The 23,712-nt window shown below is 40.8% G+C and overlaps 1 protein-coding gene across 1 annotated transcript in view; it reads right to left on the bottom strand.

Moving 5' to 3' along the window:
* Positions 1-18,867, bottom strand: part of OTOG (otogelin) — a 220,634-nt gene extending 201,767 nt beyond the window's left edge. Inside the window, exons 1-9 of the mRNA XM_054969999.1 lie at positions 18,564-18,867; positions 18,328-18,388; positions 15,737-15,791; positions 11,570-11,660; positions 8,402-8,494; positions 7,399-7,553; positions 5,436-5,554; positions 4,262-4,467; positions 890-1,023 (exon numbers count right to left, since the gene is read on the bottom strand). Of these exons, the coding sequence (XP_054825974.1) occupies positions 890-1,023; positions 4,262-4,467; positions 5,436-5,554; positions 7,399-7,553; positions 8,402-8,494; positions 11,570-11,660; positions 15,737-15,791; positions 18,328-18,388; positions 18,564-18,867 (1,218 nt within the window). The remainder of the gene's footprint in view (positions 1-889; positions 1,024-4,261; positions 4,468-5,435; positions 5,555-7,398; positions 7,554-8,401; positions 8,495-11,569; positions 11,661-15,736; positions 15,792-18,327; positions 18,389-18,563) is intronic.
* Positions 18,868-23,712: the final 4,845 nt, after the last annotated feature.

Raw genomic sequence — 23,712 nt, 5'->3', positions numbered from 1 at the left:
TAAATTCTGGCACTAGTTTTCAGAGGCTAAAAAAGCAAACCCAGAAGAATATTAAAGGATGAAATAAGAGAAGGAATTAAAAATTACTCAAGCATGATAAGACGTCTTTCTCAGTAATTACAAGATCTCTTCTAAATAAAAATAGTGTGTATACAGTCAAAGGAAAGAATAAAAAATTGCATCCATAAATAGTAAAGACAAATGGTGGGGCAGAATCTGAGGCCACCCTTACATGTCACCTAGCTGGTGTGGTTGCCATCTCCTTTGAGATCCTCCCCATGCCACTCTGGTCTCTACAAAGGAAATTCACATGGCTTCTCAAGCAGAATACTAGCAATCAATCCAATATAGTGGCTTAGGTTAGATATCATGAAAAAACATGATTTATTTTAACTATGTTTGGTTTGTGAAACCAGGATTCAGCTCAGACATTCATTTATATCCTGATTAAACTCAAAAATTCTGGTTTCATTGCCTTTTCTTTCACCTTCTCTCTGTATCGCCAGAGAACAAGTCAGGACTAAGACACCATATAAAATCACAGTTAAGACTAAATGCAGTTAATAAAAAGACTTCTAACCCCGATTTCAATTCTAGATTGATGTACCCTAACTAGCCATAGTGGCCTGCATTCAGACAATCACAATAACTACAGTTAGTCTGATTAAAGCTTTTTTGTGTGATATCTGAACCAAGGCTATGCCAGATGTATCAAGTGAGAAGGGGTGGTTTACTGGAATCATGACTGCTGCTACAGTGTTCTGTCCATGAACTGCTGTTCAAAGGAGCTTGGGCGTGCAAGGCCAGACAGGGAACCACAATATATGACTATTTTTAATTGCACTGAATTATAATCAAGTTGATTTCCTTCATTAATTTCCATTCACACCTGTAAAAATGCTCGTGTTTGAGTCAAACAGGGTGGCTCATAGTTAAAAGAAGTATCCCAAAAGAGAATATTCTCCTGGGGAGGATTTTCTCTCCAGCTTTCTACAAATTCTTCAATGTCTTCTGTAAGTGTACCTAGGGGAAAATGCACAAACACATAAATGCAGGACATTCAAAAGCCACTCACCCACGGCAATTTTTACACCAGAGTAAAACACACACCCAGCATATCAGTATCACCCAGTACTAAAGGGCATAACTTGGCAGAAATCATCGGTGTTTTCTTTCAACTAAATGCAAGTGGAGAGCCCAATGCTTTGCTGCTCACAAAATTGGTAAAACAGCTATTTAAATGGAAAAATAGTCCTTCAAAACTCATTTGCTACAAGTATGTCACTCAGAGCAATAAGCTACCTTCTAAAGCTTTTAACAAGTCACTCAATCTCCCTCTCTTTTAACTCATGCATGTTGACTACTTGGTAACTTAAAAATCAACAGACAATATGCATATAAAGTAACGATAATACAAATCTTATCTTAAGCTGTACAAAAACAGAATAGCATGACCTAACTAAAAGTAGTATTGATTAAATTTAGAGTATTTTGCTCTCCTAAGTGTTTTTTAAAAAATTAACTAGTTTGACTTAACTTAAACTAGTTAATTTTTTTTTAATGCTGAGATACTAAAAAAAAAAGATCCTCTGCTCTTCTATGAAAAGAAACACAGGGCAACAAAGAAGCTTCCCAACGCTGGTTTGTGAGAGAGGTGTTAGGCTGACATACCCTCTCTCCCTCCTCTCTTGTATGAAGAGCTCCTAGCTTAGGATGTCTTCAGTTGGGATGTTCAAAGGCATGAGCTTCAGTGAACTAGTTTCTTTTACAGGATTGTACACCACTTAGATGTGCTAGAATGAAGTGCTAGAATGAAGCTTTCTGGAAGCAGGACATTTTCACACTACATGAATAAGTGGAAAGAGGGAGTGCCTGAGGCTAACAATAAACCAGGTTCATACCTTGTCACCAACGAACTGACTTATTTATGACATATGAATAGAGATGAGAATTCTAATTTCTTGTTCTAGCACACTGATATGCCAAGAGGATAGTCTATCCCCTGTATTACAGCAGCAGCAACCATCTGTACTATTTCTCTAACACAGGAAACAATGCCCTATGAAATATATAAGTGTTGTACCAGAGATTTTTTCCAAATTGTAAGAAAAAAAATGGATAAACTAACTTTTTTCCTGATCCTCAACGCCCCACAGCAGTCCCCAGGCCCTGCACAGTCTTGAGAATGATGAAGACTGCAGTAGCTACAGCCAAAGAGAACATCAAGGTGCACACCTTATTAGACTAGGCGTTAGCAGTCAAACCTGCCCTCACGTTAATAGGAAGCATATGAATATGGTTATATCATAAGCCCTTTTCCTCATGAGTTTTAAACACAGAAACTCTGCCTGGCAAGGTAGGAAATAGCTACCAACTTCCAGCTAGGAGCTGGAAAATCACTAGCATTTGAATCACCAGGCGGGACTAGTTTTCAGCTCCTGTGGATGTGCAAAGATCCCAAGACAATAGGGTCTTCCAGGAGTTCCTAAATTAATCACCTCCACATCCTGCTGATCTTCTATCTGCTCTCCCATTCCAGGCTATCCAGGGCTCTGATAGCCATTCCCATCCAGCCATCGCAGGTTATCAATCATCACTGATTACTTTAGTTTTGCGCAGGAAGGTTTAACCAAACCTTCCCAGTTTTATTGTCTTTCCTTGGAGACAGCCATTAAGTTATTGTTCTTGGGTAGAAGATGCAATCCTGCCCCAGGGTATGTTCCTCGGTATAATTGGAGTACCTTTCCACCATAGTTGTGTGTGTGCTCTTGGATCCAACATTTACCTTCAGACGTGTGTCTAAACCTCTCATTTTCCTGCCGTGAAGTGCTGGTTGCTCAACACTAACCTCTCACGGACGCCACTTTCTCTTCTGGACTGGTAACTATCACCCAACCCTTCAACTCTCTTCAATTTTCCTTCCTGTTTTCTAGGTAGCTCTGTGTGTGTGCTATGGTCTTTGTGCACAACTGGTCTTTATTATTTTACAAATAAAAACACTGTGTGACTAAGGAAGAAGCCGTTTTGCAGCTAGCATCATCTTCTGCAGCAGCCATTTTTTGGCAGCCACACTGTGCCAGAATTCCAAATGTGCCTGCAGGCTGGAAACTGTTGTATTACACTATGCTGAAAAAATGTTAAATCTTGGGAAAGCTAATGAAAATTGTTCTTAAGGTATTAAGACTACTAGTCCTTGAGTACACTGCACGTTCATCATTAAAAAATACAGGGAGGACACCAAAATCATAGGGCTCCTGGAAGCCACAGCAGGCTCCCACCTCTGACCTCTATCAGCAGTCATCCTTGCCCTTCCCAACCTTGCAGGGGCATACCAAAAAGGAAAGAGCTATAGCATGTGAAGAAGGAAAAAGGAGGTGGAAGCTGCACAGGGGTGGTCTCTTGATGTGCTTCTTTAAAATGCCCATTCCCTACAGCCCGGTGTAGCAGCTCCCCCTCCTCAGACCAGCTTGCCCCAGATACATAGCTTCCTACTGAGGTCTACCACTCCTTCTCCCCTATCATTGGCACTGTCCTATCCCAATAGTTCTTCCAGTGCGCTGCCATTTGTCTTGCCAGCAGGCTGCCTGTAGTCTGGGACAGTGGTGAGCTTCTAAGCCTGCCAGCTGTCCTCCATCTTCCTCCACCCTGCCCCCTGCTTTGGCAGTGGAGGAGTACTGGAGGGTCCCACTCTGTTACCAGACTGCTTTTCACTGGAAGGCAGGGATCCAGCAAAAAGCTGGGGTGAAGGGGGATGGTCATTTAGATGTCTTCTTTTTGCACTGTGGACCATGACTGGCCCCCCTGCTCTGGCTGCTTGCCCTTCTCCTCAGTGCTTGGGGGGAAGGGTTGACGGTTCCTGCTTTCTCCCATCCCTCACTCAGCAGAAGACTGGTGGCTGACAGAAACATTGTGTGAGCAGATGCAGACAACAATGCTGGGGGGGCGGGGGTGGAGATACTCCAAGTTTGCAGGAAAGGCTTACTTTAGTGTAAGTGGTTTCAATTCTTGTAATGTGGCACTTTTTATGTTGTCATACTATTTTTAATGTCTCTAAATGAGCACCACAAAAAAACCCTTACATTTTAGGATGGGTCATTGAAGCTCCTGATTATATTAATAATTATCATCATTTTATATGCATTAGAACGTTTATTGTTTATTTATATTTCAGAACAACAGAAATGTCTGATTATAGTTTCTGAGATCAGAAAATCAACTTAAAATATATGAGATGCCATAAGAAAACTTATAAAATACTCACCATAACTCGTAACAAGCTCATCTTGCAAAATGGCATTGTTGTTTCCACACAAACCCTGAGTTTTTCCCAAATAGTCAGGAGCCATCTTAATATAAACAGCCGATGCACCATCCCAAGCCAGAGAAAATGCATACTGGTGTCTAATAATGACATATCCAGCTAGTTTTTGAATATACAGATTTCCTATGGTATATGGTAACTGGATTCTGGGAAGCCAAATAAATACCGTCATAAATAAAAGACTCAATCAATGCCAGTTCTCAAATTCAGCTATCAAAATTTATACTAACGTTTCACCCAAAGACAGGTAAACTGAAGTCAATTTTAGAAGAACAATTACCTCACTCTTTTGACGATCTAATGTTATAAAGACTAAATTTTAATTGAATGCAACCTCCCCTCCCCACAACAACTGAGTTATACTAATGTGTCCAGCCGGCCATCCGTCAACAGACAGATAGAGCTGCCATCATCCTCACATTGATGGCAACCCAGCCCAAAGCTCCACACCAGCTGGGCGAGAGGATGCATATAGATGTTGAATAACATCAGGAAGAGTATTGCACCCTGAGGAATACCACACACTAAGGGATGGCAGAGCAAAAACTGCTCCCCCAATGCAACCCTCTGTCCCCAACCATGGAGGAAGGAGACCAGCCACTGTAAGGCTGTCCCACGAATCCCCATGTCAGTAAGGCAGTGAATGAGTAGGTTGTAATCAACTGTATCAAATGCTGCTGAGAGATCTAACAGCACCAGTAGTGCTGATCTGCCCTGATCCAGGTGTTTGCGGAGATAATCCGAGAGGGTGACCAGCACCATCTCCGCCCCATGGCCAGGGCGGAAACCAGACTGGAAAAAATCCAGGAGAGAGGAATCCTTCAGGAACACCTGTAGCTGTTCCACCACTGTCTGCTCAATCACCTTAACCAGAAACAGAAGGTTCGAAACCAGGCAGTAACTGAATGGGTCCAAAGATGTTTTTTTCAGAAGAGGCCATACCACCACTTCATTCAAGACTCCAGGAAAGACTCCAGATCTTAAGGATAGATTAACAATGGCCTCCAAGGGAATTTAAAGCCCATTAGCTCTGGCCTTCACCAGCCACAGCGGGCAAGAGTTCAAACAATGTAGCAAGTAAAACATTAGAGACTGTAAGGATAAGTAATTTTACCCAGTTCCTCTGTAAGTTACTTCGTTACTTAATCTGATTTCCCCATCTCCAGAAAAGTATAAACTAACAGATCGTTTACAAGAATAGTGAGAAGAACTGCACTCTGGATCATTATGTACCTGACAAAAATAAATTGGAGAAATTAATGTTTTAATAACAGCAACTACAATCTTAGCATTTTACATTCTGCCATAGAAATGAAACCCAGTAATGTAAGTTTCCATGAGAGGGAACTCAGTTCAGTCCCCATATCTTAATTATTAAAGAAAATGATATGTAGGATAAAAACACATTCACTGTGTACATCACTCAGAGGAAGAGTGAGATAAACGAATCCATCAAATTTCTCTGCTACTGCTATTTTCTCTGCTAGAAACAATACAGATTTTTGTAATGTACAACTATTAGCCTATAGAAATGAAGAAACTTCTTTTTCTAGCATTAAATAGCATCATACAGCAGCATAATCACAAAAGCACAAAGCATGTATGAGTGGGATCTACCGTACATGCAGATCAGGTGTATCTCCTGTCCACTGAGCCCTTCAGTTCAAACACACCATACATCTTCCTCTGTTTTCATGGGCAGGAATCTAAAGGGTCTTTCGATACATACCTGGGACTTCCTACAGCAGCTCCCCAAAAGTCGCATGACTGGCACTATTTGGGAAAATGAGCCCACCCCCTACTCCCCTTTGACACACTGAAAATTGTTTTACATGTACTTCCCTGAGTCCTAATGGTGAATTCTTTTTTCTTTTTTTTTTTTAAGGGCTGGGTAATCAGCCACACTCCTTTGGCTTCTTCCTAAATTCTTTGGGACACGGTCTGAGGGGTAAGTCTACAATCTTAACCACATAAGCAGCTCAATCAACTGAAGTTAATCCGAAAACAGTATCTCCTCATACCTCTGGATTCGAGAAAGCAAATTAAACCGAAGCATTTTCTTACAACTTTTTAAAAATGCTCTCTGTTCACGATTTTCCATCAGTGTGTGAGAGGAGAGATTTTGCTTTCTGGCCAAACGCTTCCAGCATTACAAGAACAGAGTGGCATGAACTGGACTTTCTGGACTTAAGGTGAGAACCTCTGCCAATGAGAGAAGCAAGGTAGTTAAAGTAATGTTAGTTAGTCAGTCAGTCAGAACTTAGCCAGCAAAGCTTAGTTGTTACTTGTTTTTATGCTTGCCTATGCTTGTTTGGACTGGTACCGGCTTTGCATTCACTCCCTGAAACAGTCTTTGAATAAAACTTAATACATATTTTCACCAGCCTGTGTCGAGAGAGTGCTTGCCATCCAGGAGGCTTCTAGGGGTCCTAAATGGCTGTAGTCAGCACTTGGGGATGGACGCAGAGAGTTTCTGGTTCTGACATGTCTAGACCTAGAGAGCCCTTGCTACCATTCCCAGGTGCTGAAACAACAGCCACCTGAAACCTCTAGTAGCCTTACAGGGGTCCAGCCTTTGGGTTCATCTCTGAGGGTAACTCATTCAGTTAGTAACTCCTGACACCAGAAGGTAAAATATATGTAACTTTATTAAGTAACTCAAATTACAAAGAGCATATGCTGAGCAGGAACCGTTCTACTTAAGCACGAGCAATAGGCCAAGGAAAATAATAAACACTTGTCTATGCTGGCTAGAACTAACTAACTAGACATTAAAAGTTTACTGACTTGTATCTCTGATGTAGCTGTTAGGCACATTGCTCTTACCCACAGACTTAGAAAGAGAAGTCCAATCCATGCCAAGCAGTTCTGGTCATCTTGGAATCTGGCATGGAGGAAAGAATCTCTCTCACATGCTTGTAGAATCATCTTGAAAGAGTCTAGACATGCATAGCCCCCAACAGTGAGCTGGAGCATCATTAGTGCCTGGGGGGAGGGGGGGAAGCAGGATGACACTAGGCAATCTGAGCCCAGTACTGGCTGCATTTGAAAAAGAATGTAACAATATCATGTTTTACCTGTATAGAGAAGCTCTGCTCATCCATTTCATTCTGCCTCACAAGAACATATGTAGACTTCCCAGAGAAAAAATAGTAAAGCCCATCAAAGGTTTCATAATGGTATTGTCCCCATGTTCGGCATATATTGTCTCGTTCTGCTCCTGTATTATAAACTATGGAGTAAGAGAGAGGAAGTAATCCAGAAGGTGCATACTTTGGTGATGCTTATGCTACTTCTGAAGGAGAGATGATGGATACACATTTAGATACATCTAGGTCTGAATTAAAGAACTCTATTAAAGAAAGAAGCTGAATGGATTTTGAAACTGAAAACACTGCACTCTAAAGGGTTAAATGAGAATATCTCCTAGCAGACACTTAGGAAGATAAGAGCCAAGTCTGCTAAGGTGCATATACAGGAATAGAACTATAAAGAATCAGGAAGGTTAGTATGGTTCTTTATGTTCATTTATAAACAATTTAAATGAAGAATTCCTTGTGATTAAATAGTGTATGTTAATGCTGGTTTATTTGTTTAAATATTTATAACATTGTGAATTGCACTCTGTACATGCCCTGTGAAATTGTACTTTGTTTTATTATTATGTTTTATTAGTTTTCAAAATGATGAATTAAATATATTTTTATATTTGGTATTATTTGGTAGATTCCCCCTGACAAAGCTGCATGCGAAATGTGTAGAGGTTGTACAGTTATTATAGATTCCTCTTCTTCTGTGCCTTTTCTCTCTTCATCTTTGTTTTGCTTTGATCCAGCCTACCTTCTTCTTCCAAAATAAAGAACAACACATACATAAGCAGTGAAATGCTACATAACCCTTCATGAACTTTTACTTCTGAATAAGAAATAAAATCCCTAACTTTTCAGTTGCCTTTAGTACATTTTAGGCAGTTGAGATAGATTCTGAACACAGGTCTATTAAGAGCACTGTAAGCCTAATTTAGAATTTTCAATTAGCCTAGATGAGGCCTTTAGTTTGTAAACTGCCTTTTCTACTCACCTATCTGACATCTTGTTCCAGTTGCATTGTACCGACTACAGTCACACAACTGCCAGTGCACACACTCACCTCCATTAAAGCATGTGAATGAATCTGTTTAAGAGGGGTACATAATTATTTGCATTTACAAGTCATTAATACTTCAAGGTCTAATTATGCCACCCAATAGAGGATACTTAAGCAGACAGTGACAATATCACATCCTTTTAACTGATGGATTGCTAAGGACTTCTCAGAAGATATTTATATTGTATTATTAATCTTACATATGGCTACTATCTGTGAGTATCACAGATAATGGTCTTAATGTGACTGCAAGAAGTAATAATGTAGTCAGAAGATAATGCAATGTATCCACTGAGTGTGGTCAAATGAATAGTAAACAGATTAGCAGTGCTTTTTCACAGAAAGAGCATTACGGCACAGGGAAGAAGGCCAGTCAAGTAAATAACTTTATTATATAAGGGAAACTTAGAAGCATACATTTGTCAGATTACCTGATAAGAAGTCACACATCTGTGACCTATTTGAAGACTGTCTGGTTTTCATTACCTACTGTTTATTAGAATAAAACTTTGGAAATTATGGAATGTTGAATATAATGGCAGGTATACATCTGTTTCATACTGTGGAAGTTTTATTGTCTTTTTATCAAAAATTGTTTCTAAACTTTTCTTGTACCAAAATAAACTGAAAACTGAAACTAGTATATAACTGTATATACATACATATATTGGAGTCCCTGCAACAGATCACTAGCTGTACAAATCTGCCGTTTTTCCTTTTATCAAATTTGCATTAAGCTGTCTTCCTTATTTGGGCTATGTTACATATATTATATATACCCTCTGGATGCAATCCTAAGAGCACTTTCCTAGGAGCAAGTCCCATTCAATAAAATGGGACTTCCTTCTTAGTAGACTTACTTGTAGGATTGCTCCCCTAGTGTTCTTCTAACATATGGTCCAACAAAAGTATGTTTCTCATTTTCACATATTACAGGGACAATTATAAATTCCTGCAGGTTGTGCCCAAGAATTAGAAGATCTGAAAAACATGTATGCTTTTAATTTATTTCAATTACTTTTTACATTATGTACAAACAATGTGACCAGATCTCAAATAAACTATTTTGAAATAAAACAGGAGTCTACTGCTGCCTTACAGACCAACAAATTGTTATTCCAACATCAACTTTGGTGAACTAGAGGCCACTATGTCAGATGCAATGCAGTGGCTCTTCACCAGGTAGGTATTTATATATGACATTATGGGGGAGGGGAAAGCAGCAGGTCAAAGGTCTATAAAATTCAGGAAGTAAGAGATATAATTAGGTAAAATTCAAATGCAATCAAGAGAAGTACAAAGACTTTACAAATATGAACTTCACATAACATCTCTTCTTATAATCTCTACAGTTTATGACCCTTTGGTCTTATTTTTTTTTTCTACAGTCTCCTAGGTAGGTCCTACTACACTCCATTTAAAAAAATATTCTAGAATAAAATTTTATCTGACTGTATGTTGCCTCTAGATTCCTGTTTTGTTTTTGCTCTAAATGACTAAGGGAGCCATCTTGTACAGGTAGTAAGTCCCAGTAGTAAGACTCATTTTTTTTATGACGCTTACTCCCAGGAAAGTGTTTTTAGGACTGCAGCCTAACACAACTACCCATCTGAAATAATTCTGAACATTGTACAATACACCACACATCACGTGTAAGTTATTTCAAAGAAACCAGCATAGGAATACTAAAATGAACTATAGTTCTTTAAACATTCAATGCCAGAGTTAAACTGAATCCTGGCTTCTCATTTTGTGGTCTTTAGTAGGGTCACTGCTCATTAATTAAGTTTCTGCTAAACATTGGAAGAAAATGCTTATGGTAATTTGAAAGGTTTTTTTTATTTGTCTAACAAGCCAAAAAATAAGAACATTCCTTGGATGCATTCTTTTGATTTCTGATATCCATCACTTACTAGCTGGCAAGATGCAGCACATTCCGAAAAAAATCAATTCAGTAGCAATTAAATTTCAAAGGCAATTTTCCATCTAATTTCCTCTTCTAAAAGTTCCTCTTATCAATGTTTTTTTTTAACCAATTTTGTCCCAACACCTGCTATCAAAGTTTCCCAGCTGAGGATGTCAGCTATGAAGAACGTTAACAAAAATTCTATTATTGGAGCTACTGACCCATACAACTCCTGCTAGAAGCCATCAAAAGATTCCCTCTTCTAGCTGAGGTCTTTTTAGACTGCGCGTTCTTTTTTGAGATCCCTTTCCATAAGTACTTGTGATATTGCCCTTTCCACGTCTCTTTATACTACTTTGTCTGTACATAAATGTAGTAGCTGCCATAGCACAAGTCCTGATCCAGCATCAGTACCTTGAGAACTAGGCAAACTTCAAGAAGAAGTAAAGAGAAAGGGGTTTTTATGCCTTTTTCCTAGTTCTGGAAGCTTCCCCTAATCATACAAGTCAGGAGCCTGCTAAAAAAAAATTGGTCCAGTCAATTTCAGTCTTATAGGAAAATGTACACTATAAGTTAACAAACAAAAACATCAGTTTCTATTTCTGTACCAGTTAAAATCCTGAAGGTTCCTCTCTCCCTATAGGCTGCCAGACAGCAGCTTTGCTTCACCCTGCAGGGTTTCCTGTTTGTGCCTACTTTGTCTAGGGTGCCCACTCTGCAATGGCCCAGAGCTGGGCTTTTTCAATGGCTGCCCCATGCCTGACAACCTTCTGCAAGAAGTCAGGAGGGCTTCTACCCTCCTATAATTTTCCAGTGAGGCAGTAAAACAGAATTATTCTGCAGAGCTTGGGGCATTTCTGCTCCCGTAAGACCACTGTGAGCCAAAAATGCCTTGAACTAAAAGGACACAATCTGCAGTGGACAGCTACCTTTTCCACAGATGAAAAGAGGCACAAATGGAAAGAAGGGCCCCATTTGTCTCTACTTGAAATATCCTTTAATTGCCATATCACCTTATTACTTTCCTCAATTAAAGATTTTTTTAAAAAAAAATCTACATAACAAAATTTACACCAAAACTCATGCATGTTTATGAAATGTGACTTCTCCCAGGAAAGTGCACATAGGACGCCTGCATAAGGCAATTTATTGTTAAGACAGCCTAATTTTTTAAAATTAAAAAAAAAGACGCTTACTGGGTGATTCACAGATTATGGTGCGAAATCTTCTGTCCCTTGAAGATGAGCCTGTGGTAGATGAAGAGTTATAAACCAATGTTCCAAACACCTTTAGAGAAAGAAGAAAGATATTAATTTGATAAACATATTATTGCTTGTTACTTGAATCCATAAAAACTAGACATAATCCTGTATAGTCAATTATCTATTGCCATCAAGGTAAAAAACATCCCAAAACATTCATGTCTTACACTCGTCTTACTCACCAACCTCCAGCAGCCAAGCCATTGGCCCCCTTCAATATAACAATGGTTTCCGTAGAGGACTGAGGAGCAGAGATAAGACTACCAGAAACCTGTATACCTTCAGTCATTCAACTGAACCGTGGTCACCATTGCAGCCAAAATTCAGAAACCATTATGTACAGCAGTTAGCTACAACACAAAAGTATGTCCATCACTAAATGTATGACTTGCACTACTAGTTGTGACAACACCAATCATTCAAGGGCAGGGGGGACTAAATCTGAAAAAAGTTCTCCCACTCTCCAAACTGCGGTCTGATAATCTTTTCAGCAATAATAATGCTGAATGCAAGGTATTTTTTCCTTGCAGACCATCCTTCTGGAATACAAATCCACATCAAGAAGAACTCTCCACATGTGGCTTTTTCTTACTGGACAGGGAAAGTGTAAATTCTCCTAGACTTTAATTCCTTGAAATCGACAGCATTCAAACAGATGGAATAAAAGGGCAATAAACAACGAAATTTTCATGTCAATATTGACCCAATTTTTATCAACTGCAAAAATCATGCCCTAGAGCTTTGGTTTTAGCAAGACCCCTCTCATATCTTTGACTGGGTTTGAAACTAATCCATAAAACCTGCCAAAGAAATCACATGACATCAGTTTGTAATTGCATTGTCACATGACACCTGCTTGTTCCCCATTCACCATATTTCTGTCCATGTGTTTTTGTTTAAAGTAACTATACCGTCACACAATATGTAAAAACCATATTTCCAGCACAGAATCTTATTTGTTGCATCATAAAACATTACTTACAGAAGTCACCGATACCAAATGAAATCTCAGAGGCAATAGCAGCTCTGGCAACCCCTCAACAATGATTACCTAACAATTCTTGCACATCCATGTAAGCTTATAGCATATTTCCAGTGAAACAGAAGGGGAAATAAACTACTTCTGCACACTTTAAGTAGAGCTCATTAATAGAAAGAGACTTTTCAGAAGATCCTAGAATACTATGAGAGCCATTCTAAGCCTGTCTACTCAGAATCATACTGAGATCTAGTCAGTGGGACTTACTCCCAGGTTCTTAGGATTGTACTGCATGGATTATAATGTACACTAAAATAAGAGATTCATTTACCATTTCAACCTGCATCAACAATTTTTGACAGAAAACCTGATTTTTCAAAAAGATATTCAATAAAGTTAGATCTTCCAATGTGGAATTTCCATACTGAGAATTACGCAGTAGAAAAAGTCAGTGCAGCATTAATTGGAGTGATTTTTTAAAAAGGAGACACAATCTATCCAAAATTAGTTTGACCCATTGATTTTAATGGGAGATAGTTAACCATATTTTAATTCTCCCACTGAAATTAATGTAAGACTTTTATATGCTCACATTTCTCCCTACATACAGGGACCCAAGACAGGTGTGACAACATAAAACAATAATTAACATTTACATATAATACATAATTTGAGTTAAAAAATTCTTACTTTGGCTAGATTTTGCTCATTATTTCCTTGTAAATGTTACTTACTACTACATATTCCCCTTAAATTAAGGCATAATCTCTCTCAAATAATTATTTAATTGGAATTATCTCATGTAAATATATTTTATGAATATCCAATTCAATACAGTCACACTTAAGTAATTTTAAGTTAAGTTGTTAAGTACTTGTTTCATTTACATTTACACAGATGCCTAATCAACTCATTAGAATCAATGGAATGTAAATATTAAGAGTTAAAAGCAGTAGCTCTGACCTTTAGTACCACTGCTTCTACAGCATCTCAATAAATATATACTATTGAGTTTTTGTGAGAAAGGCGGATTATAAATAACAAATGCATTTTAAAAGAATGTATTACTTACACTGCAGTAAAGCAAAACACACACAGTCCTGTATTTTGAATTTCCCACCTGAATCAATATTATAATATTCTTTCTATTTGGTTTTTACAAACATACATTCCCATTACACCTTACACTGTATTTGCCAAATATATATTCTGAAGTTAATTGCCAAATATATATTCTGAAGTTAATTTAAAGTATTCTGTGTGAATTATTTAAGATAAACAGTCTGAGAAGACAGCAAAGAGGCAATTTCCATTCTGTAGATACCTTTTGTAAAACCAAGGCTTTGGCCTTATTGGTGGTTGATTTAATTATCTATCTGTAGTTGTGTAGACTGTTTTTCTCTCTGTTGAACTTCCCAAACAGTGGGCAGAAAGAATCTGAATACCTTTGTTGGCCCTAATTAAGCTGTACAAAGTTGGAAAATATAGGGTTTTCCCATTCAGAAAACAAGGACTACACAAATTATGAAAGGAAAATACATATTTGCAACATATGACTGTATTGATATGGTTCTTATATATCATGCAGAATTATGTAATGTCACTGTTAATGGGAGTAATTAATTATTAATTATTACAGCTGAGCTTGATCGAGGTATAACTATTAATGCCCACTCCTGAATCAGGCCTACATGTTAAATTATCTCTCTCTCTCTCTAGCTCATACTGATCCTTAACTTATGTAGCTTTTCTTTATCTGCTTTAAAGACAGTATTTAGTTTACAGTATTTTAAACATATTAGCTTGAATCAAGCAATGCCCAAAGGGAACAAAAAATTAACTTAGGACAATTCTGCAAGGCCTGCAGAAACGCATAGAGCTTCAATACAATTTTAAAGAAAATAATAATATGCATATGGTACAACAGATGGTTTAAACTATTTTTAAATGGAAATTGTATTGAAAAAAAATCTTTATTCTATGTCCTGCACTCATGGCACAAATAGTAGAGGTAGAATCGCTTTCTCTTACTACAAATAGACAGGGAAGAGCAATTTTAGTATCTATATTTGCACAAGAATTGTTATGCTCTTGGAAATCTTCCATGGGATCCAACCCATTACTTATAATAACTGATAATATAACGTTAATATAACAATTGTTTCCAGTTAAGGTCTTCAGCTCTATAGTTTATTTTTGTTTTATTTATTACTAGTAAAAACAAAGTTATGTTTTCTAATCTCATGATAGATTCTTTACATCCTTGCTATGATAGGGTTCTTTAACATTGATAGAAATGCACCAGAGGCAATATGCCTATGAACAACATAGTTATTTCCAGTATGATTCCAATAAATTATAATATTGCTTACAACAATAATTTTGCCTAGAATTAATCTTTAAAAATTTGATGAAATTAATTCCATTAAAGTAATACTTCACCATTTTTATAAGTAAACAATTTGTCACTATTTTGTTTTTGTGGATTCCCATCCAGATACAACTCCAAAAAAACCTAATAATCAAAACAGACTTTAATTTCTTTCTGTTACTAGTAGGATTGGGACAGTTGTAGTTTGCCTTCTCAATTAAAAACAGGAAAGTAAGAATCTAAAACATCTACCGAAATGGGGCACTTCTAAAGGGATCAGCTCAGTAACTTTCATGATGACTGACTCAAAATGCACTGTCAACAGATCCAGGGAGTCATTAACACTGGAGATACATAAAATATTTTAACTCCTTTTCCAATTGCAAATAAATACAGAGAGGAAACATTTTACTGAACACAGAGTATAATTGTCCATTTTTACATATTATCTTAGCATGAAAACAAAGACAAAATGCTCCCACAGTAAACACGGCTATTAATGAAAGCAAGTCCTTTCACTATTCTCCCCTGAAGACTCCTGCAAAGTTCTTTTCTAACACTGCTGGCAAATCAAATGTGAGGAGATAAGAAAGACATTCAGTTCAACAGCTAAATGACTGAAAGAAAATATGACACCCCCTCCCTTTGGTGAATGTATGGCTGAGCTAGCCTGTGCGCTGTTGATCACAGCACTCCATCCTTTAGACATAGAAAACAGCTCCCATCAGGTGAGTGGGTGCCCTTGCCCTACCTGCTCTCCCAGGGCACTAGGATCTTCTTTCCGAGGTACTGCACTGCTGCCGTTCCTAGGAAGGAAAGAACAAGGCTGGATTTGTTTGGTAGAGGTAATCTGCACCTTTCTTACTCATGCAGAACACAAGGACACTGCAATTCTACTTTTACCAAGGCCTCCAGGTTGAAGTTGGAATTTCCTTATATGTGCATACTAAACAAAATAGGTTTAAGGGGGTTTTGTCTGTCTTCTGACACTGCCTGCAGAGTAAATTCTCAGAATTATCAATGGCACCCATTGTTAGTTTTCAACAATTACTGAAAGGTGTTAAATTTTAACAGGTGTTGAGCAGTGTATTTTAAATTATGGTCTTAGTAGTGGTGTTGATATAAATTTGCACCTGTGAGAAGATGCTTGCTGTGGTTCCACCACCACCCTTCTACTTTACTTATGGAAAAGAAATCAAGTCAGCCGTTAGTAGAAAAGTACTGTTGTAATTATTAACTAGATTCAATTATTACATGTTTGTTTCCCAATATCTTCCTTCCATAGACAAAAAGGAGGAAAAGGTTCCATTTCTTCAAAAATATCAAACAGTAGTGGAATATTGATATATTTCAAGGGATTGTGAATAATGAAAATAAACAGGTATAATGTCAGTTCTGTCCTTAAAAGGTTTTGAAATATTAACTGAGGCAAATCTTGGGTTCAAAATACTTCCATCTTTCAAAATACTGTAAGTGTTGGGATTGTCAGATCCAGTTGCCAAACCAGGAAACTGTACCATGCACTAGCTGTTTTTTGTTTCTATATCAGATCAGACTCTCATGCCTTTAAAAGAAAGAGTTTGAAAGGCAGAATTGCACCAGATCCAGTTTTTCCCATCACAGGGCTGCAGTGGTTGTTCAAAAGGTGGAAATGTCCTTACTGTGCTACCATTCTCAAAGGCAAAGGAGTCCTCCCAGGTCTGTTTCAAGCAACCCTACCTTCAGCGACCTGGTATACATAATGAGAAAAGTCAGATGAGGGTGGAGGTAGAGGCACAGCACAGTCTACTGCCTCCCAGGACAGGAGATGGTTCTCTTACCCCCTGTGCGCCCAAAGCACGCATGATGACGTCACTTCAGTGAGGTTATCGCACAGGGGCGCCCCCCCTCACTCGGACCTGCCTTCCTGCTCGCCTCCCCACAGCCAGCGAAGGGACAGGAAGACGAGCAGCAAGGCAGCCCGCTTCTCCACTTGCCTCCCTGCTTCCCCGCCTGCTGCACCGCCGGGGCGCCCGGCACTGCCAGCAAAGGGGCGAGAAGGCAAGCGAGGAGGCAGACCGCCTCCCCACTTGCCTCCCTGCTTCCCCGCCTGCCACACTGTTGGGACGCCTGGCAGTGCCAGCGAAGGAGCAAGAAAGCAAGCAAGGAGGCAGCCCGCCTCCCTGCTTGTCTCCCCATTTCCCAGCCTGCCGCGCCGACAGGGTGCCTGGCAGCACCACGAAGGGGCAAGAAGGCAAATGAGGAGGCAGCCTGCTTCCCTGCTTGTCTCCCCCGGCGAAGGGACGGGAAGGCGAGCAGTGAGGCAGCTTGCTTCCCTGCTTGCCTCCAGGCTCCCCAGCCTGCCACGCTGCCAGGGTGCCTGGCAGTGCTGGCGAAGGAGCGAGAAGGCAAGTGAGGAGGCAGCCCACTTCCCCGCTTGTTTCTTTGCTGCCTGCCGCACTTGGCAGCGCCAGCGAAGGGGCAGGAAGGGGAGGCCTAACTCCCCGCTTGCCTCCCCACCTGCCATGCTGCCAGGGCGCCCAACAGTGCCTGCGAAGGGTAGAGAAGGCAAGCAAAGAGGCAGCCCACTTCCCCACTTCTCTCCCCACTTCCCCACCTGCCACGCTGCCTGGATGCCCGGAAGTGCCAGCGAAGGGGCAAGAAGGCAAGCGAGGAGGCGGCCCACTTCCCTGCTTGCCTCCCCCTTCCTCACCTGCCATGCCGCCAGGGAGCCCAGCAGTGCCGGTGAAGGGGCGAGGAGGCAAGCGAGGAGGCAGCCCGCTTCCCCGCTTGCCTCCCCGCTTCCCCGCCTACCACGCCGCTGGGTCTCCCGGGAGAGCCGGCGAAGGGGCGAGAACGCAAGTGAGGAGGCAGCCTGCTTCCCCGCTTGTTTCCCCGCTGCCTGCCGCACAGGCAGGGCGCCCAGCAGCTCTGGTGAAGGGACGGAAGGCAAGCAGCAAGGCAGCCCGCCTCTCCGTTTGCCTCCCCGCTTCCCCGCCTGTCCTGCTGCCGGGGCGCCCAGCAGTGCCAGCGAAGGGGCGAGAAGGCAAGCGAGGAGGCAGCCCGCTTCCCCGCTCGCCTCCTCGCCTGTGGCGCCTCGGAGCACCCGGCTCACTGGGCGCCGAGGCAGGCGGCAGTGGCAAAGGGGCGCTCCGGAGATGGGGGGGAATGGACCAGGTGCCCCCTCAAAATTTTGTGCTGGGGCAGCGGCCCCCCTAGCCCCTGCACGCTACGCCTCTGGGTGCAGGTAAGAGACACAGAACTCCAATCCCGCTTTTCCAAAGCCAGTTGGCGGCATCCTTAGAAAGGCAGATCAATCAAGCTCGCCAGCCACCGCAATACCCACCACAACCTACTTTTTACCTTGACTGGCTAAGGGCGGTACTTGGGCTGATCTGCGCCGCCGCGTTGCACGAAAACAGTGCTGGAAGAGAGAAGGAGAGCCGTACTCAGAAAACACAAGGCGCCAGTACACCTCCACAAACGTAGTACCTGGAAGGTGGCCTGCCCCCCCCCCTCGCTCTCGAAGCTCGCTCCGCTGATAGTCTACAACGGCATGAGAGGAGAACGAAATGGCTCCCGCAAAAGCGCGCACTCACCTTGCGGGAGCCAGACATAAAGGAGAACCTTAGCGCGTCTGAAGCACGACTCCATCAGGACGGAAGGACCGAGGGACTTGGCTGAGATGGCCACCAGAGAATACCGCCTGACGTTGCCCGCTCCCTTTACCTCAGCCTTGCATGCCTCTCCACGCCAGTGAGCATGCAACACTGCTGAGCGGTGGAAGGCAATGGGTGGATCCGCCGGTCGCTTTGTTCTTGTTCCAAACTTCGGCTCTTTGCCCTGGTAGTTGCAGCAACAGCACCCAGACTTGGCACTGGTGACTCCTCCCGTTATTAGCATAATGTAGCCCCCCCCCTCCAGGCGCCGTCCCCCTGCCCTTCCAAGAAAAAGGAAGCCTGTAGAGCTCTTTTGGACTCCCCTAGGGAGTCTGTGAGGGGGCTTCTTAACGAGCGACTGGGAAATTCCTTAAATGTGGTCATTAACGGTGAACGGGTCAATTTTTTTTCTCCAAATCGAACGGCAAGAAAATAAATAATACTGAAATTTATTTGTTTTTTTAATATAAAATTGATATTCAATCCTATTTTTAAAGGATGAAAAACAAAAGTCATGTATGTGCTAATTTTTATTATTTATTTCTAAAAGGTATAGGTCACCTCTCCAGACACCTGCTCCAGGCAATTAGAATCAACCTAAATAGCACAAAGCCCTCTTCATCAGTTACAGTATACACTTGAGATTTTTTATACATATGTTGAATAGTTTTCTGGTTACATTCAATACATGTACAACAGAATGGGTAATTTAAACCCCACATTTATCCATGTACTGGTCCCCCGTTTCATTTGTAAAGTGAACCCATGTAGGCTCTTTTGTGCACTCCCTGTAACATGTGACGAGAGCTCAGCAAGCTTTCAAATTCTATAGAGTGGATGCTACAAAAAAATCTAGAGGGGAGAGGTGTTGCAGGGTTTGTCTCCCCACCACCACCACTTTTTTTAAAAAAACCCAAACTTATAGAAAGATCTGAAGAACTTGAAAGGTTGCACATTTTTTTAGTTGGTTTGGTTGGTCCTAGTAAAATGTTTTGGATTGGTTTTGGTTTTGGATTTTGGTTGCAGCTACCTACAAGTACTGTCATTTTGGAAATAATGTTAAGTTTTTTAAATCCATTATCACTAGGTTTAAAAAAATACATGCAACATTAAACTATGCATATTTGCTCAGAAATAAATTATACTGAGTCTAGCGTGGTTTTCTCCTATATAAGTAGGCCTTACAGAGATGCTGGCCACCTGAAGTCACACATTTCCTTTAACATCTACTTATGCCTATTACTGGAAATTTCCAAAAGCAGTTTTTCTAAATTTTCCACATTTTTAATGTGAATCTAAATCATTTGTTAACAAAATACATTAAATTGAACAGTATATACATAAATAACACTGAAAGCCTTTTTTGTGCCTCTTATGCAATTCCAGCTGTGTATTTTAATGTGAATTTTATATTTTTAAAATATATTTTATATTTACATTCCACATTGGTTCCATTTATGAAACTACCCTGAAACTGACTATATTCAACTCAAACTAGCACAGAAATGTAGCTAAACTGGTCCTTCTGATAATCACATAGCCTCTTCTTCCAGCACAGGATCCAAGAAAAAAAAATGTCCTGTTCAATGGTTCCAGTTTCAAAGTAACATACTACATATTGAGTTTTCATTTTGTATACCTGAACTGCACAAAAGCTAGTAATGGTTTGAGAAACTCATAATACTAGTTTACATTCTGGTGTAAAGTTCAAGATAAATTTATGAAAGAGAAATTTTACAGTTCAGTTTCAAAACTCCATGAAAATATGTGGGAAAGAGCCAATGAAATACAAAGGAAAACTTCCTAGATTGCACAATAATTACATATTTATCTATCAAACCCAGTTTTAAACTCCATTTGTGAAAGTGCCCTAAAATTGGCTCTATTCAAACCAAACTAGATAGAACAGCTGCAGAACAATTCCAGATCTTCCTGCATGACTCATCTGCTCGGGACCCTTTTCACACTGCTTTCAGAGCAGACTATGGAATTATGATGATCTCTTTGTTACTTCTTCTGGATTTATCAGCAGCCTTTGATACTGTGGCCCATGCCATCTCGTTGAGGCATTTGGAGGCAGAAGTAGGTATCTAGAGATGAGCTTTGGAGGAGTGGTTCCTTCTGGATCAGACCCAGATGATTGCTGCTAGACACCAGTTTTCAGCAGTGTGGAACTTGACCTGTGAGGTTTCACAAATGTAAGTTCTATGCCTATTCAAGGCTGTGTAAAGTTTTTAGGAGAAACCATTCATGACTTTGGAGGAGGAGTGTCATCAATATGCTGATGATACCCAGCTCTTCTGGCAATGTGTTAGAGGTCTTAATCCACTGCCTGCTTTAGTTTAACAGCTAAATGTGAACAAATTGAAACCAAACTCTGACAAGACAATTCATCAGCAAAAGCTGTTTTCTGACATCTTAATTTGTCCTGCAAGAAGGTTCCCTACCCTAATTTAGCCAATCGGGTCATGAGACTAGGCTATTGTGTAATATACTCAGCTCAGAAATTCCAGCTGGTACAGAGTGCCGCAGCCTGGTTACTATTGGGAACTAGGCAAAGTATGCATACTAAACTCATTCTGCACTAGGTTGCCAAGACCATAAACCCTGCTGGAGGGAGAGGAGGCTGGCATTAACCAGGACTCTTTTTTCCCATTCTTGCTGTGATGGACTGCATGATTTAAAAAAGACAGGAAGTGCTGTACACACAGCTGACTAAAGAGTTAATCCCTCACAGAATCAAAGATATTTGAATGACAGGCTAATTCAAGGGATCAGATTGGGTAGCATGAGCTGGAAAGAGGAAGGGGTTTTTTTTCAGCCCTAGCAGAGAGGAATTGAATGGGAAGAGTTGGAAGACGGAGTCCTAACGAAGAGCAGTTTTAACACCAACAGGAGAACTGGAGAAAGTTGGCAAGGGGGTTTGGGAATTAGGTGCAGACTCCAAAACATGCCAAGGAAAGGGGATAGATCTTCTAAGGAGAGCAGATTTTCCCTACTCAGTCAAACATGGAGGTAGCTCTGGAGAGTGAAGAGATCCCAGGTCAAGTGTGATCGGAAACTGCCTGTGGAGACCTTCAGGTTCAGTTCAGTTAACGATTGAAAGAAAGGACTGGTGTGTGAAGGAGATTGGGGTACTAGAAAGTGGGTACCAGCATAATTGGTGGCATCGCCATGAGACAAAAGTAAAACTCACAACTAGTTTGTCCCACCACAGATACAAACTGAAATAAGAAAATATTTTATAAATTTGTGAGGAATTACCACAAAATTCCTATCAGAAATGGCACGACCATGTAGAGCCAGAGAAGCACATGGAGGTGAGGGAGAAGAATCATCCACTGAGGAGAATTCTAGTCAGGAGGTATAAATTTTGATGATAAAAAAAAATCATAGCAAAAATAGAGGCAAACAGAGATAAAGAAAAGGCTAAAATTGGCACAGAAAAGGACAACAAATACAGTTAGCCAAAATTCATGCAGATAGGGATAAAGAATTAGCTAAAATGGCACAGCAGGAGAAAGAGAGAGAGAGAGAGAGAAGCTGAGAGGGAACATGAAAAATAAATGTATAATATGAAGATGAAGGAAATTCAGATAAGGCAGAATTGCCACTTCCACAGAGAGAGGGGGAAAGTACCTCAGTGGAGCAAAAGAAATTCCCGCGTTATCAAAAAGAGGATGTTGTGGAGGTATGTCTCTTCAGTTTTGAACAAACTTGTCAAGATTTTGGGGTCCCAGACAAGTATAGAATGATTTCGTAAGGGGTTCAGTAAGGAACAGGCAGACATGGTTGCTAGCCCTGCACTGGCAATTGCCAGGAGATTGCAGGGGGTGGAGTGCCAGGGGAGGATGAAGTTTCAGAAGTTGTGACATCAAATCCTCCATGATACTCTAGGAATTTCCCCAGTCTCTATGGTAAAGACTATGGTCAAGTAACATCACATCCCCTGTGATGCTGTAGGGATTTTCCCAGTTTCTATGGTAAAGACTTCAAGAGCATTGTGGAGGATGTGACATCATTTCCTGGTGGTTTGGAGGATATGATGTCACTTCTGGGTGACATTCTAGGAGTTCTTCCCATCTGTATGGTATCTACCTAGCTCATTCTTAGAGCATCTCTAGCAATGCAATCCCGCTCCCCGGCATTTTTTTCTCCTGCTAATCAAATCATCAAGGATGGATTGCCTGCTGTCTTGGACAAATGGCAAGCTTAGCTGACCTCCAAGCTATAATTGGATATTTGAACCTGAGCTTTTGTTCTTTATGAGCAGTCTGGGCAATAAAACAGAACCTTAGGTGTCTGCCTTTTATTGGAGAGGCTGGATGATGAAGGAATGCCTGGGTGAAGAAGTTGCCACTTTCCCCAGGGGCTTTACACACCTACAAGCCCTTCAGGGCTTTGGATGCACATATCTGCAGGGCCACCTCTCTTGTTATGCAGCACTGCAACAATTTCACTGATCTGATCAAAGCGCAGATGAGTAAGATTCGACAGATGCCCATGTGTGTGCATTCTATTTGTGGCTTTAACCTTGTGGAATGGCCTGCCTAAGTACATCAGGAAGCCTCCCACTTTCTGTCAGCCCTCAGATTGTCTAAAACAAAATTATTCGGGGGGGGGGAGTCTCATAAAGCAAATCAGCTGTAGTAATAATGGAACGATTCAGAGGGACGCTTTTTATAAAAGGAGCAGGCTTGGAGTCTCTCTTACAGCATTTTCTTTGGCAATTCCTAATCCTGTTGCATTGTTTACTGGATGTCTTATGATGTCTGATTACATTGTTTTATATCATGTGATATGCCTTCAATCTCAGTGAGAAAGGTGGGCTATAAAAATAGGGTTACCAATCCCTCAAGGGGGACAGGGAATCCCCCGCCACCAGCTTCCATTTCCTGCTGCTGCTCAGAGCAGAGGTGGAAGAAAAATAAAATAAAATGGCTGCCTATCCTAAGGTGTGATGTCACTTCCAGGGAAAATTCGTAGGTCACATCACACCTCTCTGTAAACCACAGGAAAGTCAGTGGTAAAACCATATAGTTTCTGGTGATAGAGGTAACTGACATCACTTCTGTTTTTTCCCCAGAAG

Source organism: Eublepharis macularius, chromosome 2, assembly GCF_028583425.1.
Source record: "Eublepharis macularius isolate TG4126 chromosome 2, MPM_Emac_v1.0, whole genome shotgun sequence".
NCBI classification, from domain to species: Eukaryota; Metazoa; Chordata; class Lepidosauria; order Squamata; family Eublepharidae; genus Eublepharis; species Eublepharis macularius.
The sequence above is the reverse complement of the archived record's forward strand: the minus strand, read 5'-3'. Positions and strand labels throughout refer to the sequence as shown.